Source organism: Astatotilapia calliptera, chromosome 9 (assembly GCF_964374335.1).
Source record: "Astatotilapia calliptera chromosome 9, fAstCal68.1, whole genome shotgun sequence".
Classification (NCBI taxonomy): domain Eukaryota; kingdom Metazoa; phylum Chordata; class Actinopteri; order Cichliformes; family Cichlidae; genus Astatotilapia; species Astatotilapia calliptera.
This window is the reverse complement of record NC_137430.1, coordinates 12,418,375-12,437,511: the sequence shown is the minus strand read 5'-3', so window position 1 is coordinate 12,437,511 and position 19,137 is coordinate 12,418,375. Positions and strand designations below refer to the sequence as shown.

At 42.6% G+C, this 19,137-nt stretch overlaps 2 protein-coding genes across 7 annotated transcripts; one reads left to right on the top strand and one right to left on the bottom strand.

The window, feature by feature from the left end:
• Positions 1-1,811: 1,811 nt before the first annotated feature.
• thtpa (thiamine triphosphatase) lies at positions 1,812-6,500 on the bottom strand. 3 transcript variants are annotated; one of them, XR_003273298.2, is made up of 5 exons: positions 6,240-6,376; positions 4,490-4,559; positions 3,742-4,221; positions 3,481-3,641; positions 1,812-1,932 (listed from the first exon to the last, which is right to left on the bottom strand). XR_003273298.2 is itself a non-coding variant. In XM_026179355.2 (4 exons), exons 2-4 carry the CDS (start codon positions 4,557-4,559, stop codon positions 3,541-3,543), a joined length of 651 nt encoding a protein of 216 aa, XP_026035140.1. In that variant the 5' UTR covers positions 6,240-6,500; the 3' UTR covers positions 3,443-3,540. The 3 variants fall into 3 exon arrangements, 2 of the variants coding, with proteins under 2 accessions (XP_026035140.1, XP_026035141.1); XM_026179355.2 differs by lacking the exon at positions 1,812-1,932 and having other exon boundaries at positions 3,443-3,641; positions 6,240-6,500; XM_026179356.2 differs by lacking the exon at positions 1,812-1,932 and having other exon boundaries at positions 3,443-3,641; positions 3,742-4,218; positions 6,240-6,500.
• Positions 6,501-6,973: 473 nt separating this feature from the next.
• zfhx2 (zinc finger homeobox 2) lies at positions 6,974-18,476 on the top strand. 4 transcript variants are annotated; one of them, XM_080306414.1, is made up of 6 exons: positions 7,329-7,714; positions 9,277-9,435; positions 11,966-12,023; positions 12,352-14,286; positions 14,443-16,529; positions 17,120-18,476. In XM_080306414.1, exons 1-6 carry the CDS (start codon positions 7,685-7,687, stop codon positions 17,522-17,524), a joined length of 4,674 nt encoding a protein of 1,557 aa, XP_080162540.1. In that variant the 5' UTR covers positions 7,329-7,684; the 3' UTR covers positions 17,525-18,476. The 4 variants fall into 4 exon arrangements, with proteins under 4 accessions (XP_026035139.2, XP_080162540.1, XP_026035138.2 ...); XM_026179354.2 differs by lacking the exon at positions 7,329-7,714 and adding an exon at positions 6,974-7,130 and having other exon boundaries at positions 12,352-16,529; XM_026179353.2 differs by having other exon boundaries at positions 12,352-16,529.
• The last annotated feature ends 661 nt before the right edge of the window (positions 18,477-19,137 follow it).

The window sequence follows — 19,137 nt, the reverse complement described above, 5'->3', positions numbered from 1 at the left end:
AAACATTAGACTGTAGTCGTACACTGAAGGCGCTCGTAATGAATGGACTTGGACTCTTCTGGCTAGTAAATTTAGTTTTTCATATTATTATGTATTTATTTTTTGGGTGTGTGTGTCTGGTGGTGGTGGTGGTGGTGGTGGGGGGGGGGGGGGGACCTTCTTCTCTTCAAACTAAAATGAAAACAGCACACAGAGTAAAGTGGAAGGAAACTAAAAATGATAACATGTCAAGCTAAGCAACTTAAAGTGCCACTAAGCAATCTATTTTATTTATTGTGAACGACTGTACTGCTCATTCCTGTGTCACCTCAACGTAATGAATCAAGTCTGAGGTTGCTCATGGTAAAGAAGGTGTTTGTCATCTATTCCCGAAGGGCGGGGGTCCTATAATTTAATAACCCGTCTATTTTTTGACACCTGCGTTATTTAGGTCCTACAAAACAGTCTACCAGTCCCCCAGGATTTGGCTGCCAGGGCCACTGTGTGGACGTGGGGCTCAGCTAACCGAACTACCTTAGCCTCTAAAATCTACATTTTGGAATGTGTTCCAGAGGGTGTCACAACAAATAATGTGTGAATATGAAGAGAAGAAGGTCTGAGTCATCAAAGCCCACAACATGTGACTTCTGAATTCATGACATGTCTGCAAGCTCTTTATCGCTAAACAATTTGCTGACAGCGTACAGGAAGATTCAAACAACATACCAACAGCTGAACCACTAATCCAGGGCCTCTCACTTACAGATGGGCCATGGGCTGAAAACGGACTCATTTCATGTGTTACATGTTTTACAGTACATTTATTTTATTATTTACCAAACACCAGTGGATATCATGCAAGTTATATCTGAGGAGGGACATTTATAGGCACAAAACAGCCTCGGATACAGGCTATAATATTGTTAGGAATCATCCATTATTTAATAATCACTGCTTTAAGAGTTATTGTTTTAAATGATGATTGGTGACTCTAAACTGCCTATAGGAGTGAACCGCTCATATTTTTTCACCAGATATAAAATGCAAACAACCTCAGCAGAATTTACTCTTGGTTTTGATGTATGGCTAATAAATTTCTGCTCCAACATCTATCACATTGTAAGCGTATGCAGACTGCCTTAGGTTTACTCTGTGTTTCCTTTGCTACAAGTATGACCTCCTGACTTATGGGCCGTGGTGTCCATTAAATAAGTGTTGTTGCAGTTTGAAACATTCAGACTTCTGTTGTGATCACTGTACATGGAAACTGTAAGTGGTAACAGGCAGTGACTGATCTAGAAAATTTTACATGTGAGAACAAAGGAGGAGCAAGAGATCTACACAGGGTAGCACATACCTCTGTAAATGGTACAGAGGTATAATAACTAATTATTATATCGTTATCTCTTCTAAGAAAACAAAGCCCCTCCCCCTAGATCCGCCCCTGATAACAGGACTGGTGCTTATACAGCAACTTTCTACTCAGTTTGAGCACTCAAAGTGCTTTGTATAATAAATCTAATTCACCCAGTCACATACAGCGTCATGCAGTGCTTTCATCTATACCTACACACCTTTAGCTAACATTTTCACACACTCACACTCTGATGGATGAATCAGGGGAAACTCAAAGGGCTAGTACTTGCTCAAGGATACTTTTTTAGCTGGGAATCGATCCACTGCATGTCTGATTGGTAGATGATGATGGGTTGTTTTCTTTTTAAATTAAGGGATCATCTACATTCTGCATGACACAGGACTGCCTATGTAACAACTCCTGCATGAAGTTGGCCTCCTGTGCAGTCTTCCTGTGAACAAGACCAGCTGTCTGTGCACAGCAGAAGCCATGGTGTGTGTGGTGTGAATTCCAGGTGTCCAGGTGGATCTGCCTACAACAGGTGCAGGAGAACCAGTCTACACCTCTGAGAATCCTCCTCCATTGCATCCACCTGACTGGACATGACCCAAAACAAAAGAGGATTATCCATGGATGACTCTGGTAATTTATCATTGATACAAGCTGACGTGCAAGAACATGAATTTTTCTTTGTAGCTTAAAATATACAGTGTTTTCCTCTTGCTAATGAATATATCACCATTAAGTAGATATTGCACAGGACTATTAGAAATGTTGTCGTTAACAGACAGAAGTGATGGAGCTTAAAGAGCCAAACTTAAAGTCACAGTTTGTCCTCTAACTGTGTGTTTCCCCTCCTTTTTCTGTAACCATCACTGAACTGACTGATTTCTATCTAATCTCTGGTACACATCATAACAAAGAAATCTTTTTGAAGAAAACAAACAGATAGTCATGAGGCGGGAAGCTTTTTAATGACATCACTGGAGCACTTTTTTTTCTCACCGTGAACAACACGCTCAGTGCAGCCCCTTGTGTGTCTCTGAAGCAGGCAAACATTTTCTCATGATCAGATTTAAGATGATAATAACTCTAACAATGCATGTAACTGTAAATGTAAACAATAGGTTGAAGGAGGAAATATTTCTGGGACAATCAAGATGCTGCGCAATAGCTATTTTGACTTAAGTAGCAGAACATGTTTTTGTTTAGTTGAAAGGTTGCAGTCCTCACTCTGTTCTTTGCAACCTGTTCTGTGCTTCCTGGGTCTTAAATTGGATCTAAAACAGGCTATTTGGACCCTATTTATCCATAGCTCCAACTTACAGGTGTGACCTGAACGTGCAACATGCAGGGAAGTTACTGTTTTGGAAGGAGTGCAGCTACAAGGATACACTCACTAAATGTGTGTGATTGTGCCTGTTTGAGATGTGGCTGTGCACAGGAGGCTTTTGTTTTGTTGGGGTTATAATTTGGGTTTTAAGGGTTAAAACTAGGATTTGGGTAGGGTTTGGCACCTGATGGTTTATTTTAGGATTAAGAGGATGGACAATGGATTAATGTCACTAAATGTTCTCATACAGACAGGAATACAAACATAGCTGCACCCTCCGCCCACATACACACAACCAACTGTAGGTATTCATTTATCATTGTGTAATTACTTAATAGTTACTTAATAACGACGTGGACATGACAAACTAATTAGTGCCTCCAAAAACAGTCTCTCGTAAAGGTGACTGCTTGCAAAGCATGGCATACGTCAAAAGATATGTATCTACATATAACAAGTCAAATTCTGAACGCTAGAACATTCAAGTGCAAATGTTTTTAGTGAGACATTCAGATTTAAATACTGTGAAGAAAGTTTCTTTGAAAAGACAATGGGACGGTTTCATCACTCTATAAATGTGTGCCGAGCAATCAGAAGATCCTCTGCCACATGTCACAAACCAGTTCCTCCTCTTTGTGAGTACACATCTTTACTCTCGGTAAGAAAACATTGTCATCATTAGCGATAAATTTATATAAACTCTGATCGAATGCCCAAACCCATCCCCAAACCCCCTAAAACATAACCTCACATACAAAAAGTTCACGTAGCAATTGAGTTTATAAATCTATACTTTATTACAGAATATTACCTTTTATAGTAAATAAGACCTTTTTTTGTTCCCATATTTGTACAGATGCAGTATGATCTCTTACAGGATGTGTTCACTAAGCAGTTTTGCATAGTGCTCAGGGTGATTTCTTTTGAGGTAAACATCCATTTTTCCTTTAACTCGCTGATCTCCAGTAAGCCCTGTGAAAAAGAAGAGAAAAAAGTCTTCACTACTTCACAGGTACGCTTAATAATACACAGTATAAGGCAGTGGATGTGTTAAATGTTTGAGAGCGTATACCCAGCTTTTCTGCCGTTTTTCTGATCTTCTCCAGTGCAGCCTGCTCATCTCCTCCCTCTGATATGAGGACTTCTATCTCCCCCACATGATAGCCAAAGTCAGCCTGGTCCAGATCGATCTGCACGCCCTCCTCCTTTAAAGTAAACGAGCACCGCGCTGTTGTAAACTCTGCAAAGCACACCAGGTCCAGTTTGCTCAGCCACGACTCATCTTCCTGTGAGAAGGCCGCCTCTGACTCTCTGTCCTGTTTTATGACCTCTTTGACTCTCAGGTGAATTTCAGGCAGGCTGGTTATCTCCTTGTAACGGGTGCACAGCGATGCTGCTGCTTCACCCTGCTTCCCGCTCTGCGCTTCTGCTGTCGGGCACTTGAGCTCCCAGCATCCTTTACGTTTACGCAGCCACATGTCCCTCAAAGTCAGGTGAAACTCAGGAGTATCGAAATACTGGTCGTGAATCTGCTGTTGGCCAACGCAAACTGCTGATGGAAAAAGGGATTTTTTAAAATAGATAATTTAATAAATAAAATGTAAAAAGGCTGATACAGATAATTAAACTTCATCATTAACCAACGACAGATGGCCAGTGTCACTACAGTTAGACAACAACCACAGGAATTAGTGCCATTAAATGCTGGAAAAGCCTTTCAGTGGCCGTTTATAATTCGTCGTGGATCAGAGCGTCAGATAAATGCCTCCGATCTGACTGGATTCATGTGTAAATGTGTGGCGGACAAATTAAACACATACCCCCGATCTCCTCCAGTTTTTTCAGGGTGTCGGCATTGCATAAAAATTTCCTTTCCACTTCAACACTCATCTAAAAGAAAACAAACAAGAAAAACAAGAAAGAAAACATGGTGAGATCCAAAGTGATAGTGTAATGCACTGCAAATACGCCCACGTCTACTTTAAAGTCACTGTAGGAGTGATATAAATAGAATGGTGTATGTTGTATATGATGAGTTAATGCTCTCATTGGTGGGCAGAAAGCACAGACTGACTGTGTTATGGGAAATGTTTTGTTATGTTGCTGTAACACCACTGCTGATGAGTGGTGGTGAAGATGACCTGTTGGGGGTTCAAACAGAGCAACAGACGGGAAGGAAGGTGACTAAAGTGAATTTGAATGTGACAAGATTGTTAATTAGCCAACAGGCTGCTTTGAGTATTTCAGAAAGTGATGATCTGCTGGGATTTTCACACAAAACCATCTCTAGGGTTTCCAAAAAAAAAACCTTCTGAGAAAGAGAAAACATCCAGAGGGAAGTAGTTCACTGGGTGAAAACACCTTGGTGATGCCAGAGGTCAGAGGAGAATCGCTAGACTGCTTTGAGCTAATAGGAAGGAAAAAGTCAAAGAACTACTTGCTACAACCAAGGTATGCACAAGAGCATCTCTGAATGCACAACAAGTCAAACCTTGAAGCAGACAGGCTACAGCAAGCTAAGAACAGGACTAGAAAAACATTGCCTTGTCTGATGAGCCTCGATTTTTGCTGTGACATCATGATGGTAGGGTCAGAAACTAGTGTAAACAAGAAAGCATGGATCCATCCTGCTTTATATTAACAGTTCAGGCTGCTGCTGGCAGTGTAATGGTGAATGGAACATTTTGTTGCCACATTTTGAACCTCTTAGTAGCAACTGAACATGGCTTAAACACCACAGCCTACCTGAGTACTACGGGAAAAATGTTAACTAATTTGATGGCCCTCCATTGCTCGATGGTGGGGTCAGAATTTAGCGTGAACAACGAGCTAGCAAGTGTTATTTTTTGTTTTTCTTAATAAAAGTGAGTTTACTGTACTCAAATGCCCTCACCAGATCTCAATACAGCAGAGCACCTTTGGGATGTGGGGGAACGCAAGTGCAGCTGGACAAAACGGCAGTAACTGTGTGATGCTTTCATGTCTATGTGGAGCAAAATCTCTTAGGAATGTTTCCACAGCTTATTGAATGTATGCCATGAAGAATTAAGGCAGCTCTAAATGTAAAAAATCCAATCCAGTACTAGCAAGGTATACCTAAGTGGCTGGCAAGTACTGCCAAAATTCAGCCTGTAATTTAACCTGCTCTACACTGAAATACAGTACAAGCATCAGTAATAATACAGTTATACTAATATAATAATATTAAGAAAATTATATAACCTTTAGTTTTCTATATTTTGACTAAAATTAGGTTATATACATAAATGTCTTTCCTCGTAAAAGGTTGTTTACATTGTGCTATTGCTAATGATATGCTAACTTTCTTCCACTTAAACAGCCACCCCAGTTACTATTGACTGTCCTTAAATGTTATAATGTAACCTATGTATGTTACAAAATAACAAAAAACGTATCTCCATTAGTAAGTTACACCGGTCTAATTATCACACTCGAGCCGTTCAGCCCAGGCGGTGCAGCTGCTGTGGAATCGTGCGGGAGCTACATGTCAAAATCAACAATATGAACCACAGAGTCTCCAAAAAAAACACCAAGTGTACCGTCACACACCTTCACGCATCAGCTCCTTCACTCCAAACAATTCGGCTTTGAAATCAGAGAAAAAGCTCAATCCGTGCGACCTCTACACGTCAGCAACGTTTGATTTCGCACAGGCGCAATTAAGGACACCTATTGGTATATTCAGGAAAATCACTTCCTGTCCCAGAAACGCAGGGGACATACAGATGGTGCAGTTTTAATCCGCTCCGCTTCATAAATATTTATCCCACATAGTCGGCTGTTGATGTGCGCCACACCTATAGTTTGAGTGAAAACATGTCAGAATTCGTGCGGAGGAGGGTGTGAGGAGGCCGGCGAAGGGAAGCTCCGCGGTCACATCTCCATTATTCAGCTTTAATTAAGTCGTCACACTCTTTGTGACAATCTAAGTTGGCAGAATGGGGACTCATTTATTATTCACCTTTTAATGTGAAAATGAGGAAGAGCTCTCGCATTTAAGGGGCATTCCGTGTAATTTGAGCATTAAGATATTTCTTTCTCCCCCCACCACCTCTCTAAATGAATATATCATTCATCCTCCATTTCCCCCTTTTTCTCTTTGTCTTAATTAATTCTATTACCCAATAATAAGCGATCAGTGTTTCAACATACATTAATTATCTGTAATATCTGCGGGGTTACATAAGGGATTTGATTGCCGTGTCTGTCCCCTCTGAATGTCAGCAATCAGCCTCGGGGGGAGCTGTGGTCTGTTTACTAGAGGGAAGAGGGGAAGGAGAGAGGGATAGGGCGAATGAAGGGAGGGGGAGAACAGGAGAGAGAGAGAGAGAGAGAAAGAGAGAGAGGGAGGGAGGGCAGGCAAGAAAACTTTTCACTTCTGAGGAGCCACAGAGGAAGCGTGTGTGTGTGCGTGCGTGTGCTGGAGCGGCGACCATGCAGGTAAAAAAAAACGCATTAGCTAATTGCTCCGAACTTAATTAAACGCCATTCGCGATCGGTTAATTGTGCCGATTTGAGCGGGGAGAGTGGCCTGCGACTGCTACAGGATCGAGCAAACGACGGATCGTGCCCCATACTAATCCGATCCCTCATAGAAATCCAACATTAAATCCCAAACTTTTTTCTCTCGCCTCTCGTCTCTCTCTTTTGCCTGGCTCTCCCTACACCACCCCCATCGTCGAGGCGACCGCCGCGCACGTACTCTGCTTTTTTAACTCGCTTTTCGGTGTCTAATTCTTTCGCCAATTACGGCTCGAAGCTCTTAAAACGCTAGTTTAAATGGCCATGTGTTGCACCGTGAGTGTTTAAGGTATGGATTTGAGCGCTAGGACGCGTCCAAAAAGGGGGTCTTGCTGGGCGGCGAGGGAGGAGGGGGTGCGAGTGCTTCTAACACATCTGTAAGCGGAGCCCACGTTCATTAATTAAATGGCTTTAGTCCGGCTAGGCCTCAATTTGCGCTGTTGAGCAGCAGGCGGCGGGCAGTGCAACACTAGATGCCCGACTGGCAGCCTATAATCAGAGGGGTAAGGAAATAACTCGAGGCCGAGGTTTTGTTTTTTATTTTAATATGAAGCCTATGAGTCTATCGTCTATCCTGGGTAAACTCGCTCGGTTATTGAAGCTGCAGTTTCCCCACCTGGCCGAGGCAGAGTTTTGTAGGGAGTGTAGAGCGGCCAGTTGGGAGACAGTTTGAGGAGCGGTTAATTATCTCTGCCTGCTAACAGGCTAGCTAGCAAAGTGACACGACTGTTAATAGCACAGCCCCCCACCCCCTCCTTTTTGTTTATTAATTTAATCATCGCTCAGCCTTAACCGAGAGAGCCAGGAGCGAGATTACGCGGACGCCTGCCTTGTCTTTTACAGTTTCGGAGAAGTGTGGCTGTGACTGCAGGTTTTTATTTTCAGTAAACTAACTGGCAGCCAGCGTTTCCAGAAACACCACTGTAATGCGACGTTACAGGGGGGGCTTCACAGCGCCTAGCTTGCTAGCTAATTGATTCGTCTCTGCTCGGCATAGCTAATTAGGCTGCTCGTTAATTAGCCAACTACGGCCAAGAAGATGCCAGTTTAGGTAGGTCTTCTGCTTTTGATGATTAAACTCGTGACTAGGAGCTATTAAACGCGATACACTCTGCAGATGTAGACTCGTCGAAATATTATCTGGTCATATAACCCTGCTAGCTTGCTAATTGGCATGACGAGGAAGTGAGGATGGGAGCTGTGTTGGTATTTCTCCTCATGGGCACGAATTCCCGTGTTTTTCCGCTGCACCTTTGATTGTGAATTTTAGCCGAAGTATACATGAAAGCTCTGTGGTAATATTCACACTACCAGCGGTTTGTTTGGTTTCCTTAAGACTGTATGTGAGCCCGAGTATTTCATTTATTTTTTTTAATCCTGCACGGTGAGCGAGTACAGTGTGGTATCAGAATATATGCAGTATGCTGGGCACATGTTCCTCGTATTAGTCAAAACCAGTGGGGATATTTGTGATCTGAGAGACAGTGTACTTGTAAATTCGGGCAGTGCATGTTATGATTTGCATCGAGTGTGCTCCTCTGGTTATTCTGCATTTATTTCGGTATTGTATGTACGGATTTATTGTCAGAATGGCAACAAAGATATGTTTATTAAGTCGATCTTGTATCCAGGAGCAACTTTGAGTTCGCATCAGTGCCTTGTAAATTCATCTACGAGTGTGAGGTGTACTCATTTACATTACAAAGCTGCCACTTAAACAGTTTGAGTTGATGTGTAATTGGTCGTTGTGGACAAATAATAGCAATCTCTTTAGAAAGTTAGAAGTGCAACTCTTGTGACACTGAGGTACTTATTTGTGATTAGATTTATTGACGTGGATATTCATCCAGTAACAGTTTGTCTTGGTCTGTGTCTAACTCCCTCCTTGAGCTTGGTCCGTCTCTTTCATAAACTGCAGTTATTGCATCACATCTTAATTTCTTTCTTTTTCTATGAAATACTTTATGCATCATTTATTTTTGTTTTGTTTTGCTTTGTTTTTCTTTTTCGCAAAGAAACCACTCCTGAAGGGCAGGATTCTCAAACGTCTATTTGTGTTTGTTAGGAGGAGTCTGGAGAGGCGGTGTGCAGTGAAAGGAATGGGGTGGCAGAGTGGTTGTGCCCCCTGTGCCAAAAAGGGCAATCAGACAGATCTTCCCTATCTCTACATCTCACCCAACAACACAGCGTGCTTTCATCGTGTGTCGACAGGTTGCTGGATATTGTAAGTGTGGCATGGCATTATGGCCAAAGTATGTCAAATTATGGCTGAGTTCATGTTTTTCCCCCCTCCTTCCTCTTGTTATACAGCCTGATTATATTGGGTAATATATCAGTTACGTGCATAATGTTTAATGATCTCACTTCTTCCTGGCTGTTATACAGGGATTAGACATAATAACTTAAATCAAATTCACAACTTCTTAAAAAAAATTTTCCTGTGATGCTTATCCAACTTAATAGTTGCTTTTGAGGCAGGAAAGTTACACAAGCCTTAGTGTCGATGCTATAAATGCTGGGGTAACAAATGCATGATTAATTAAGTGACGAGGCAAGCACAGAAGTATCAGAAGTCATGGTGATGAATGCAAAACAGGAAAAATACATTGTCAAAGAGGAACAGTGGTCAGAGATAGACTGTAATCTACTGTTAAAATAAAACCAGTGCGCCAGTGTTTAGTGCTGAGGTATTGTAGTTTCCTCTCTGTTGTAGCTGGCATAGTATGAAATGCATTAGAAAATTGGCATTGTTAAGCAATGGAAAACACAACTAAGCCAGTTAAATTCTTAATTTGTAATACCGTTTACTTAAAATCAAGAGGAAAAATGTATTTCTATACAACCATTGGTGATACATAGATCTCAGTAGTATATGCAGTACCGTGCAAAGTATTGAGTCACTCCTCTCTGTGTATGTGTCATTTTTTATATATATATATATATATATATATATATATATATATATATATATGACTTTCTGAAGGTCTTTGAAAGGTTTTCTTTGAGCATTGGCTAATTTTTTTTTACTCGCCTTTTCTTTAGTCCATGTACTGACCATTTTCAGAGGAAATGGTCAGTACATGGACAAACAAATGTTTTGTTTGTTTGTTATAGCACCTAACTGAAGGGATGAAACTGTGTTGAATGTTGTCTACACAACGGAGAACTTGACTAAGAACCATTTTTAAAATGTATTTTTAGACACTTTGTTACTAGCAGCTTGTCACAAAAACACACTTGTTCTCATTTCTTTAGGTGACTATTTAAAAATGTCCAAGATCAAAGATAACAGGAACCAGCTTTATTTATTTATTTTTCACCGATAGGGTGAGCCCTTCATGGCATGGTGTGCAGTGTGCCCTTAAAAAATTGAGTAAACTGGACAAGTGGAGGACAAAAGAAGTGGTAGCCTTCTAAAACTATGATGAATAGCATCTGAAAGTCATGTCCTTAGGAAATTGGCGGGACAATCTAGTAAAGACCTGACACAGAACCTGAGAGGTGCATCTGGCCCTTCAGTTGATCCATCACTGAAGCCTCATCTGAAATGGTCTCAGTGGAAGGGTGTCTGTCAAAAAAAATCAATGAGTAAAGGAAACTGAGAGAAAAAGCTGAGGTATGACAAAGTACACAAATAGACTGTAAATCTGTGTCAACAGATCTTAAGGAATGAAGAATCCACTTTTTTTTTTTTTTTTTTTTTTCACTGAAATTATTATCAGTATTTTATAGAGGAGGCTAGGACAGTACAACAGTGATCATCCTTAAAACACAGTGGAGGCCCTGTCATTGTTTGGAGCTGCATTTCAGTCATTGGTGTTGGGGATCTTGTGAAAATGATTGAATTATGAAAAGCAACCATGCAATATATTTTAAGAAGCGGTTAATTTTTGCTGCATGACAGTAATCCCAAACACACTGCCGGTGAAGTAATATTTGGATAGAAGAACACAAAGAAACATTCAGTCATGGACTGGCCTCCCCAGAGCCCGGACCTCAACATTATTGAAGCTGTGTGGGATCATCTTGGTAGATAACAGGAAAAAAAAAGTCAGACAACATCCAAAGAAATGCTTTGAATGTCTTTCGAGATGCCTGGAGAACTATTTCTTAATACTACTTAAAGCAATGATAAGGGTTCAGGCTGTGTTACTGGTTAAAAGTGGTCATACCAAATATTGATTTTAAAACGTTTTAGAATTGTGTAAACTTGCTTTAAACTGATATTTTCATCTGTGTTAGCGCAAGACTTTTGCACACTACTGTAATTAATAGTAGTTTAAAATGTGATTGAAGTAATTTCTGTTTTCATGACTTGTTTGTGCATATCCCCTTTGTGTAGTCAGGACTGTGATCGTTGTTTAAATAGTTTGAACATCTCATTGTTTGGCTTAGCCTGTTACCGAGTATGTCACTTTGAAAGTATTTAAGTAGCCATCACATTTGAAAAAGTAAGCATCTCTGTGAACAGTCTGTAAAGAACCACGATGGTTTAGTTGTGTATAATGTTAAGAAATGAAGGGAATTTTACTGGTGGCTCAATTGATCAAAGACTACTTAATTTATGCCTGAAGGGTAATTTGCAAATTAAAGGCAGGCTCGCTATGTGTAATATAACCACACATCAATGAGTCACACCCAAATGTTGTGCTTCACAGAAGCTACATTATAGCATTCAGCTCATCTCGAAAGAGCCATTCCGCAGTCAAGTTTGCTATGGAAATTTTGCTGACTCTCTCCTTTTCTGTTATCAGGCTGTTCTAAAACGGGCTGCCCGTGTAGACGAGGACAAAGGCGCTCACAAGTCCTCAGGTGAGAGTGATGCTTGTTTTTGTAATTAACACATGAGAAGTAAACTATAAAATTGAAAGGATAATAACACATGCCCGTTGTTGTCGTAACCGCACTAATTGGATATCTCAACAACTTTAACTTGGTTGACCTTTACTGATTGATGGTGATAATCTATTTTAAAACTATGTAAAGACAAAAGGAGGCTCGAAGAGTAAGGTTAGAGCATGCTTTTGGAGTGGAAAATCCTCTCACTTATACAAATTACATGCCGTATGTAAATGTACATTTATTGTTTACTACACCACTGATTTGATTTTGATTGTTCATTGTGTATTTATCTTATCAGATGCTGAGTCTTCACAACTGAAGCCTGCTGAAGACATCACTTCAGACCCCTGCAAATCTATCAAGAGTTCAGACGCTACCCAGACGCTTGGAGACAAAGAGATGGAGGAAGAGAGAATAATGGAACAGGAGGGAGGTGAAGCTGAAGCCGAGCCAGAAGAGGAGGGAAATCCACTTACAGGAGCCAAACAGCAAAATGCAACTGAAAACACAGAAATCCCAGACGCTAGTGAAAAGTCAGTTGGTAAAAACTGTGTGCCAGCTGAAAATAACACCCGTTCATTCAAATGTAATGCCTGCTTGGAAAGTTTTCCCAGCAGAACTGCCTTGAGTGTTCATTACAACTCTGCATCCCACATTCAGAGAATGACAACAGGCTCTGGAAAACAAGGTGCAGAAAGTAGTCCCCAAACTCCTTCAGTTCCAATCCTGTCTCGGCCATATATATCAAACAAACCCTACCAGTGTTCTGTATGTCGAGTCTCCTACAATCATGCCATCACCCTTGAGAGCCATATGAAATCTGTCTTGCACCAGACCCGCAGCAGAAATGCTGGAATTGCTGCACATGCTGCAAACAGCGCAGTGGCTGCTGCTGGTTTGAGAGGCAGCGCTGCCAACCCAGTAGTTACCACGTCGGAAAGTGGAAGCAGTCAGTCAGCTACCTCCACCAACTGTGCTGCTCCTGGGACGTTGATGGTGACTGCTGCGAAAGAAGGCGAGCAGATTCCAACTTCACAAGTGGCTCCCTCCCTCCTCACTTCCCCTGTGGCCTCAGCTCAGGCGGTCTCGGCCTTTCTCACCCTCCTCACTTCCAGTCCCAACACGCTGTCACACTCCCTCCTCCCCTCCCTGTTTGCAGCTAGTGCTGCTCCTGGTGCCGCTGCACCTCAGCTTGTGCCTCAGCCTCAAATGGTCATGCCCTTGATCTTAAATGGGCTCCAAGCCCAAACCCAGCAGCACCAAGAGAACCAGCAGGGCCAGCTCCTTACCCAGTGCGTGCCACTCGTAGGTCTCAGCACAGCCCAGCAAGCCCTTCTAACCCAAAGACTTAACAGCTTACAGAACCAGTGGCCCTCTGCAGGAGTTCCAACAAACATACAGCTCTGTGGGGAAGAGCAAAAACAGACTTTAAAGAGTGAGAGAGAACAAAAAAGTGAGGCTAGAAATGAGACTGTTGAAGAAAAGATCTCTGATCAGGTCAAAGATGAGCATAACCGTACTGCCCAGAAACATAAGGAGGAGAACAGTACAGACGTTTCACAGTGTTCTGATATAGAAAGTAACATAAAGGTTGAGAATAATGAAAACAATGGGAAGGCACATGAAGACAGCACAACAGATGGAGACTGCTCAACAAATCAGTTGGACCTGGAAGGTGATAAAGCAGCTAGCCTGAATCTCTCCCCAGCGGGCACAGAGAAGAGCCTCCGCAATAACAACCTCTCCCCTTCTGCATCTGTGCCCAGCAACTCGAGCCTCAGTCCTGTAAATTTAAACCTTACCCTTAGTCCTGATTCTACTCCTCAAAAATCCCAATCAGGCACAAGCCCATGTGGCTCTCTTGGCACTCCAAAATCCAGCTCAAGTACCAATGCCTTAACTAACAGCCAAAATCGTCTTCATTGTAATACAGTGGATTCCATTTATCCAGACCTTCCAGTGCTTTCAGAGTTCCAGTCAGAGGTTCTCTGGGCCTTCTTTGAGTCACGTAGTGAGGCTGATGCTGCAAGTCCTCCCCATGAGGACTGTGAAGCGCTGGGCCGAGAGGTGGGTCTTTCTGAAGAAGAGGTTCGAAGGTGGCTGACCCAAGCTAGACACACAAAACAAAGACAGAGGGCGACAGAGTTGGAACAGCTGACCGGTGTTACAAGAAATTGTCAGAGTTCTGATAATGACTATGATGACGAGGAAAGCTCACTCATAATAGCAGAAGGTGAGGATGATGCTGAACCATTTAGTAATCAGGCCATGGATTTGTCTAGTACAAGAGGGAAACGCAAACACAGGGAGTTGGGAAGGGAGGGTCAGGGAGATTCCTGTCTCACATCGGATTCAGAGAATGAGGTCTACACTTCTGTCATTGTTTCAGATGAGGAAAGTCAGAATGGGTCTTTAAGAGATGATCCTGAAAGCCCTGCTAAAGACGAAGCACAGCGGGAGGTCCACGGCGATAAGGGTTCAGTTGGAGGAAAGGTATTGCGCTCCACGACTGTGTTTCTTTCCGATGCAGAGGATGAATACGAAGATGAGGATGGCGGAGGTAGTCAAGGGGCCAAGAGAAAAAAACAGAGAGAGAAGTTTGAACATGATCTGGAGCTAAAAAAGGAAAGGCAAGACCCAGATGTAGATCTAGAGTTGGAGGCCCAAGGTGATCCTCCAAGCTCACAGTCCAATGCAGCAGATCCCTCTGAAATCCCAACTGGTGCTCTCCACTCACTTCCCTTGTCATTCACTCCCTTTTCTACTCCATTTCTTAGCCCCTATGTTCTCTCCCTTACTCCTTCGGTGGTTGGGGATGGAAGCAAAGTCCCCATCTTTCCCAACCCACCAACCATCACACGCTTCTCCAACTCTCTTCTCTCGCAATCTCTCTTCTCACAAAACCAAACTTCCCACTACCTGTCCAATGGTGACGACTGTGAGTCAGCTCTTGATCTCAGCATGGGCAAAAACAGCTCAAAGTCTGCTCTGTCCTCATCTCTGGCTGATACAATTGCAGCACAGAAGGGACAGTTGCTGGACGGACTTGGCCTGAGGCCCACATCCAAAGGTCTGGTAGTCGTCCAGGTTAAGCCGGAATCTCTTACTGCCATGCCCTCTTCTAACAATGTTACAAACATGGTCAACTGCAGTAATGTGACCAAGTCTAGCATTTATATGAGGCCTGGAGAAAAAATGAACACCACACTATTGGAAAGGGACCGAGAAAAGGAGAGGGAGCAAGAACAGGAGCAGAGGAAGTCCAAAGGAAAAAGGTACCGGGATATGCGTCGTTCAAGGACCATCATACAAGCAGAACAACTTGATATTCTGTATGGCTGCTATTTCAAAGACCCAAATCCTGGGAAACATGAGTTTGAACAGATCTCAGAGTGGGTTCACCTTCCAAAGAAGGTGGTTCAGATTTGGTTCCAGAACATGAGGGCAAGGGAAAGAAAAGGCGAGGTCAGATTCATCGGCGACGGGACCTTGGCGGCAGTTGGCAAACCTCTCATCAAATTTACTTGGCCTCTTTCCAAACCCATATTCACTAACAAGCCTGCTACAAACAATACCGGGGGAATTACAACTACTCCGATTGTTCGCACCCTCATCAAGACAGAGAGGGAGCCTGTAAATGAACTGGCCAAACAAGCGCCAGTTGTGATGAAAAAAATATCCCCCGTTCCTATAAAGCCGAAGGAGATCGTTTCTTCCACCACAGCATCTCCTGTGAGCAGCAGTGCTTCCGCAGTGCCAAAGACCACGCTCGAAACCACCAGCAACATCACCATGGTTAAAGTTGCACCCAAAGCAAATACCCCTGTCCTCTTGGTGCCACCCAAGGATTTGATTCCAATTGCCCCACGACCAGCCCTGAAACGAAAGCTAGAAGATGAGAGTGAGGAAGAAAAGACCGATGAGGAGCGGGATAACGAAAATGAGATTGGTCTTGGACCAGGAACCACTAACCGCATGGTGCCGAAGCTCCCCACAACTCCCATCAACAACAGGCCTTCAGCCACAGCAGTGGTGCCACAAAAACAGAATGGGCTGAACTACTGGACTTCCAAAGTCCCCATTAAGATCAACACTCTATCAAGAGAACAACTGGCTCTTCCTACGCACACAGCTCCTCGTACCATCCCCCCTCCTCCCACCCCCAGCATTGCACCAGTCAGCCCTAACACCCCTAGTTCTGCCAAAGTGGCCAGCCCTTCCACCCCATGTGTAGCTAAATCAAGCCCAACAGAAAGCAGCTTTCTGCCCCACTCATCCAGCCGTAGACCACGCACTCATTTGTCCTGCCTACAACTGTCCATTCTGCAGTCATGTTACGAGACCTGTGCCCATCCCAACGCCATGGAGTGCGAGGCAATTGGCACTGAGCTCAACCTGCCGCTCAAGGTGGTGCAGATTTGGTTCCAAAACACAAGAGCGAAGGAGAAGCGCTGGAGGCTGCAGCAGGAGAAAATGGTAAGCTGACAAGTTTTTCTATGAGAATGACATTAAAAAAACAAACCACTTTTTTCCCTCTTTTTTTTATTGATACATCGTTAAAAATACAAACTTACTGTTTATATTTGCAAATGTAATGCAGAGAGTAGGAACACATGCTTTTCTTTAAAAATATGTTGAATCAGAGTTTTATTTCGGTCTGCTGTGCGGTTTTAGAGGTGGTGTTGGAGTATTACATTCAACCATTTCTACCCTGGAAAATCAGTTGAGACATAAATGGATAAAGTAAAGCAATGGGCATGTATTTCAGTAATCCTACTTAAAAATATCTGACAAATAAAAGCTCCAAATTCCCTCACTAGCTTTCACTACTTTAATGACAAGCTTGCTTGACTCTTGTCTTTTGGGATTACCACTTTATACACATAAGGTTGCTGATATGGTTGAGTTCGGTAATATTGCTCAAATTTAAGGAAACTTGATAACTTGTCCTCAGCAAATATCCAGACAGCCTAAATTTTGCTTTGTTCATTTTAAAACTCTGAACATTAAACATACCTCCTTTCCTTCTCTGTTTGCATCTCCACACTCCAATGTGGGATTCTCAGTCTCCTCTTTCAGGCGGGAAGGTAGACATGAGCTCAGGAAGCTACCTGCAGTACAGCGCTCTCAAGGCCAATCGACCCATCCTGCCCAAGCCTGTTCAGCTAATGGTTACCGAACCTCCAGCTTCCCCAGTGCCCGGTCAGCCGGTGCCAAAGGAGACCCTGACGGGGCGCTGTGATGCTTGCAACGTCTCATTTGAATCCCGGGCTGCAGCAAGGGCCCACGTCTTCTCTCCGCGTCACCTGGCAACCCTGAGAACCACTAACTTTGGCCAGCCGACGGCGCTCGTCAACAAGAGCGGAACCAGCAGTGCTGCTCTTTCCACTACTGTAACCAGCTCTGGCGGTGGTTCTGAAGGGGAGATAATAATCGAGTTGCCTCCAGCGATGGCCACCAGCAACAGTTAAAGACTCAGATCAGGATTGGTCTGCACACTGACTATTGTTGGACCCATTTGGGCTCCTCAGATTTTAAGAAACAGATTTGAGCACTAATCCTCAAAAACTAATATTCTTTAGTTTTTGATGTTTGCTCCCCCCTTGCACCCGCTATCCTTTGCTCAACCTACACTGACTTGATATCCGTTATCTGTAGAGCTCACCTGGTATCAAATACAACAGCAGACTCTTTTCTTGCTGCTTGTCACTTAATCAGTTGCTGTCTGATAAGTGATAACACCCCCACCCTCCTCAGAGTTCCCTTAATCCTCATTTTATCCAGACATTTTTGGTCCTAACCCTGTGGTTATGTATTACCTTACTTCTATGACCTTCCTATAATTTGTAAAGGCACTCAGCTTGCCACGCTTGAGCTGTTGTACCCTAAAAACTGATGCAAGTGTTTCCTTTTTCTTTTTTCTTTCTTTTTTTGGCAGAGGCCATGGGGGGATTTTTGGGAAACACTTTTTGGGATAACATGGAAATGCTGACATGTATAACTCCCACTTTGCTCCTGTGGAATTGTTTTTCTCACGCCTACTTTCACTTTTAGGGCAAAGATTGCTTGGATAAAATACGACTGGACTAAATCATTGGGAGAGAAAGAACTGGTCTTAACCGCCACCCTTTTTAATTGCCACAGAAGGGTGAAATGAAGAGTTTTGTCTACTCACTACTTTGGGATATAAAAGGAGGTACTTTGGAGAGAATAGGGCTGTTGAATTGTTCCCATATTCATGTTCATAGTTTCACGACAATCCAAATAGGCAGCGCAAAAAGAGGCTGAGGGAAGTAGAATCTTTGGCATACCGCACTTTGACACATTTTACATTGTTTTGAAATGTTTTTAAGCATTCGAATGCAGGTGTCTTTTATGGAAGGATACGCTGATGCATGTTGGATGCCTTAATATAAAGTGAAATAGTTTTTTTTGTTGTTTTTTTTTTTTGTTGTTTTTTTTTTTTTTTCCCTAATCAAATGAAACATGCTTTAGGTGTGAGTATAATACTTGGGCGTATTGAAGAAGAGCTTTATTCCAAAATGCTTTTACATTAACGTTTTTTTGTTTTTGGGAGAATATTTGTGAATGTCACATGTTTATAAAGTTGTCAGCAATCTCTTGGCCAAGGTGTAGAATTACAAACTATCATGCTTTCACACGTTTGCTGTAAATTTCACTTCCTACCCAAATGTGTGCGTCTCATTTTGGAATTTAGCTCTTCAGACTGGTGGGTGAAGATTACTTTTTTTTTTTTTTTTTTTTTTTTTTTTTAAACGGCTACTGTGGGATACACGTCCAAGTCCGGGAGATTCCTGTTGGAGAATTCAGTCTGAATTTGACAAATTGGGCTGATTTCCTCACCGTGTGTGTGTGTGTGTGTGTGTGTGTGTGTGTGTGTGTGTGTGTGTGTGTTGGGTTTTTTTTGTTTGTTTTTTGGTTTTTTTGCGAATACTATGTATAAAGCCCTTTTCAGACTTAAAATTCCTGGCTTCACTAGTCTCTTTAAAAAAGGATGGCTAACCCCCCATTTTGTAGGTCACTTTTGTGTGCTGCATGGTGCTGCTAAGACTGATGATTCCCC

Coding starts and splice junctions, on each gene's coding strand:
- thtpa (XM_026179355.2), bottom strand. CDS start 4,559: ATGAGTGTTGAAGTGGAAAGGAAATTTTTATGCAATGCCGACACCCTG. Junction 4,222..4,489: donor AAAACTGGAGGAGATCGGGG/GTATGTGTTTAA, acceptor TTTTTCCATCAG/CAGTTTGCGTTGGCCAACAG. Junction 3,642..3,741: donor AAAAACGGCAGAAAAGCTGG/GTATACGCTCTC, acceptor TCTTTTTCACAG/GGCTTACTGGAGATCAGCGA.
- zfhx2 (XM_026179353.2), top strand. CDS start 7,685: ATGCCCGACTGGCAGCCTATAATCAGAGGG. Junction 7,715..9,276: donor GGCAGCCTATAATCAGAGGG/GTAAGGAAATAA, acceptor TGTGTTTGTTAG/GAGGAGTCTGGAGAGGCGGT. Junction 9,436..11,965: donor TCGACAGGTTGCTGGATATT/GTAAGTGTGGCA, acceptor TTCTGTTATCAG/GCTGTTCTAAAACGGGCTGC.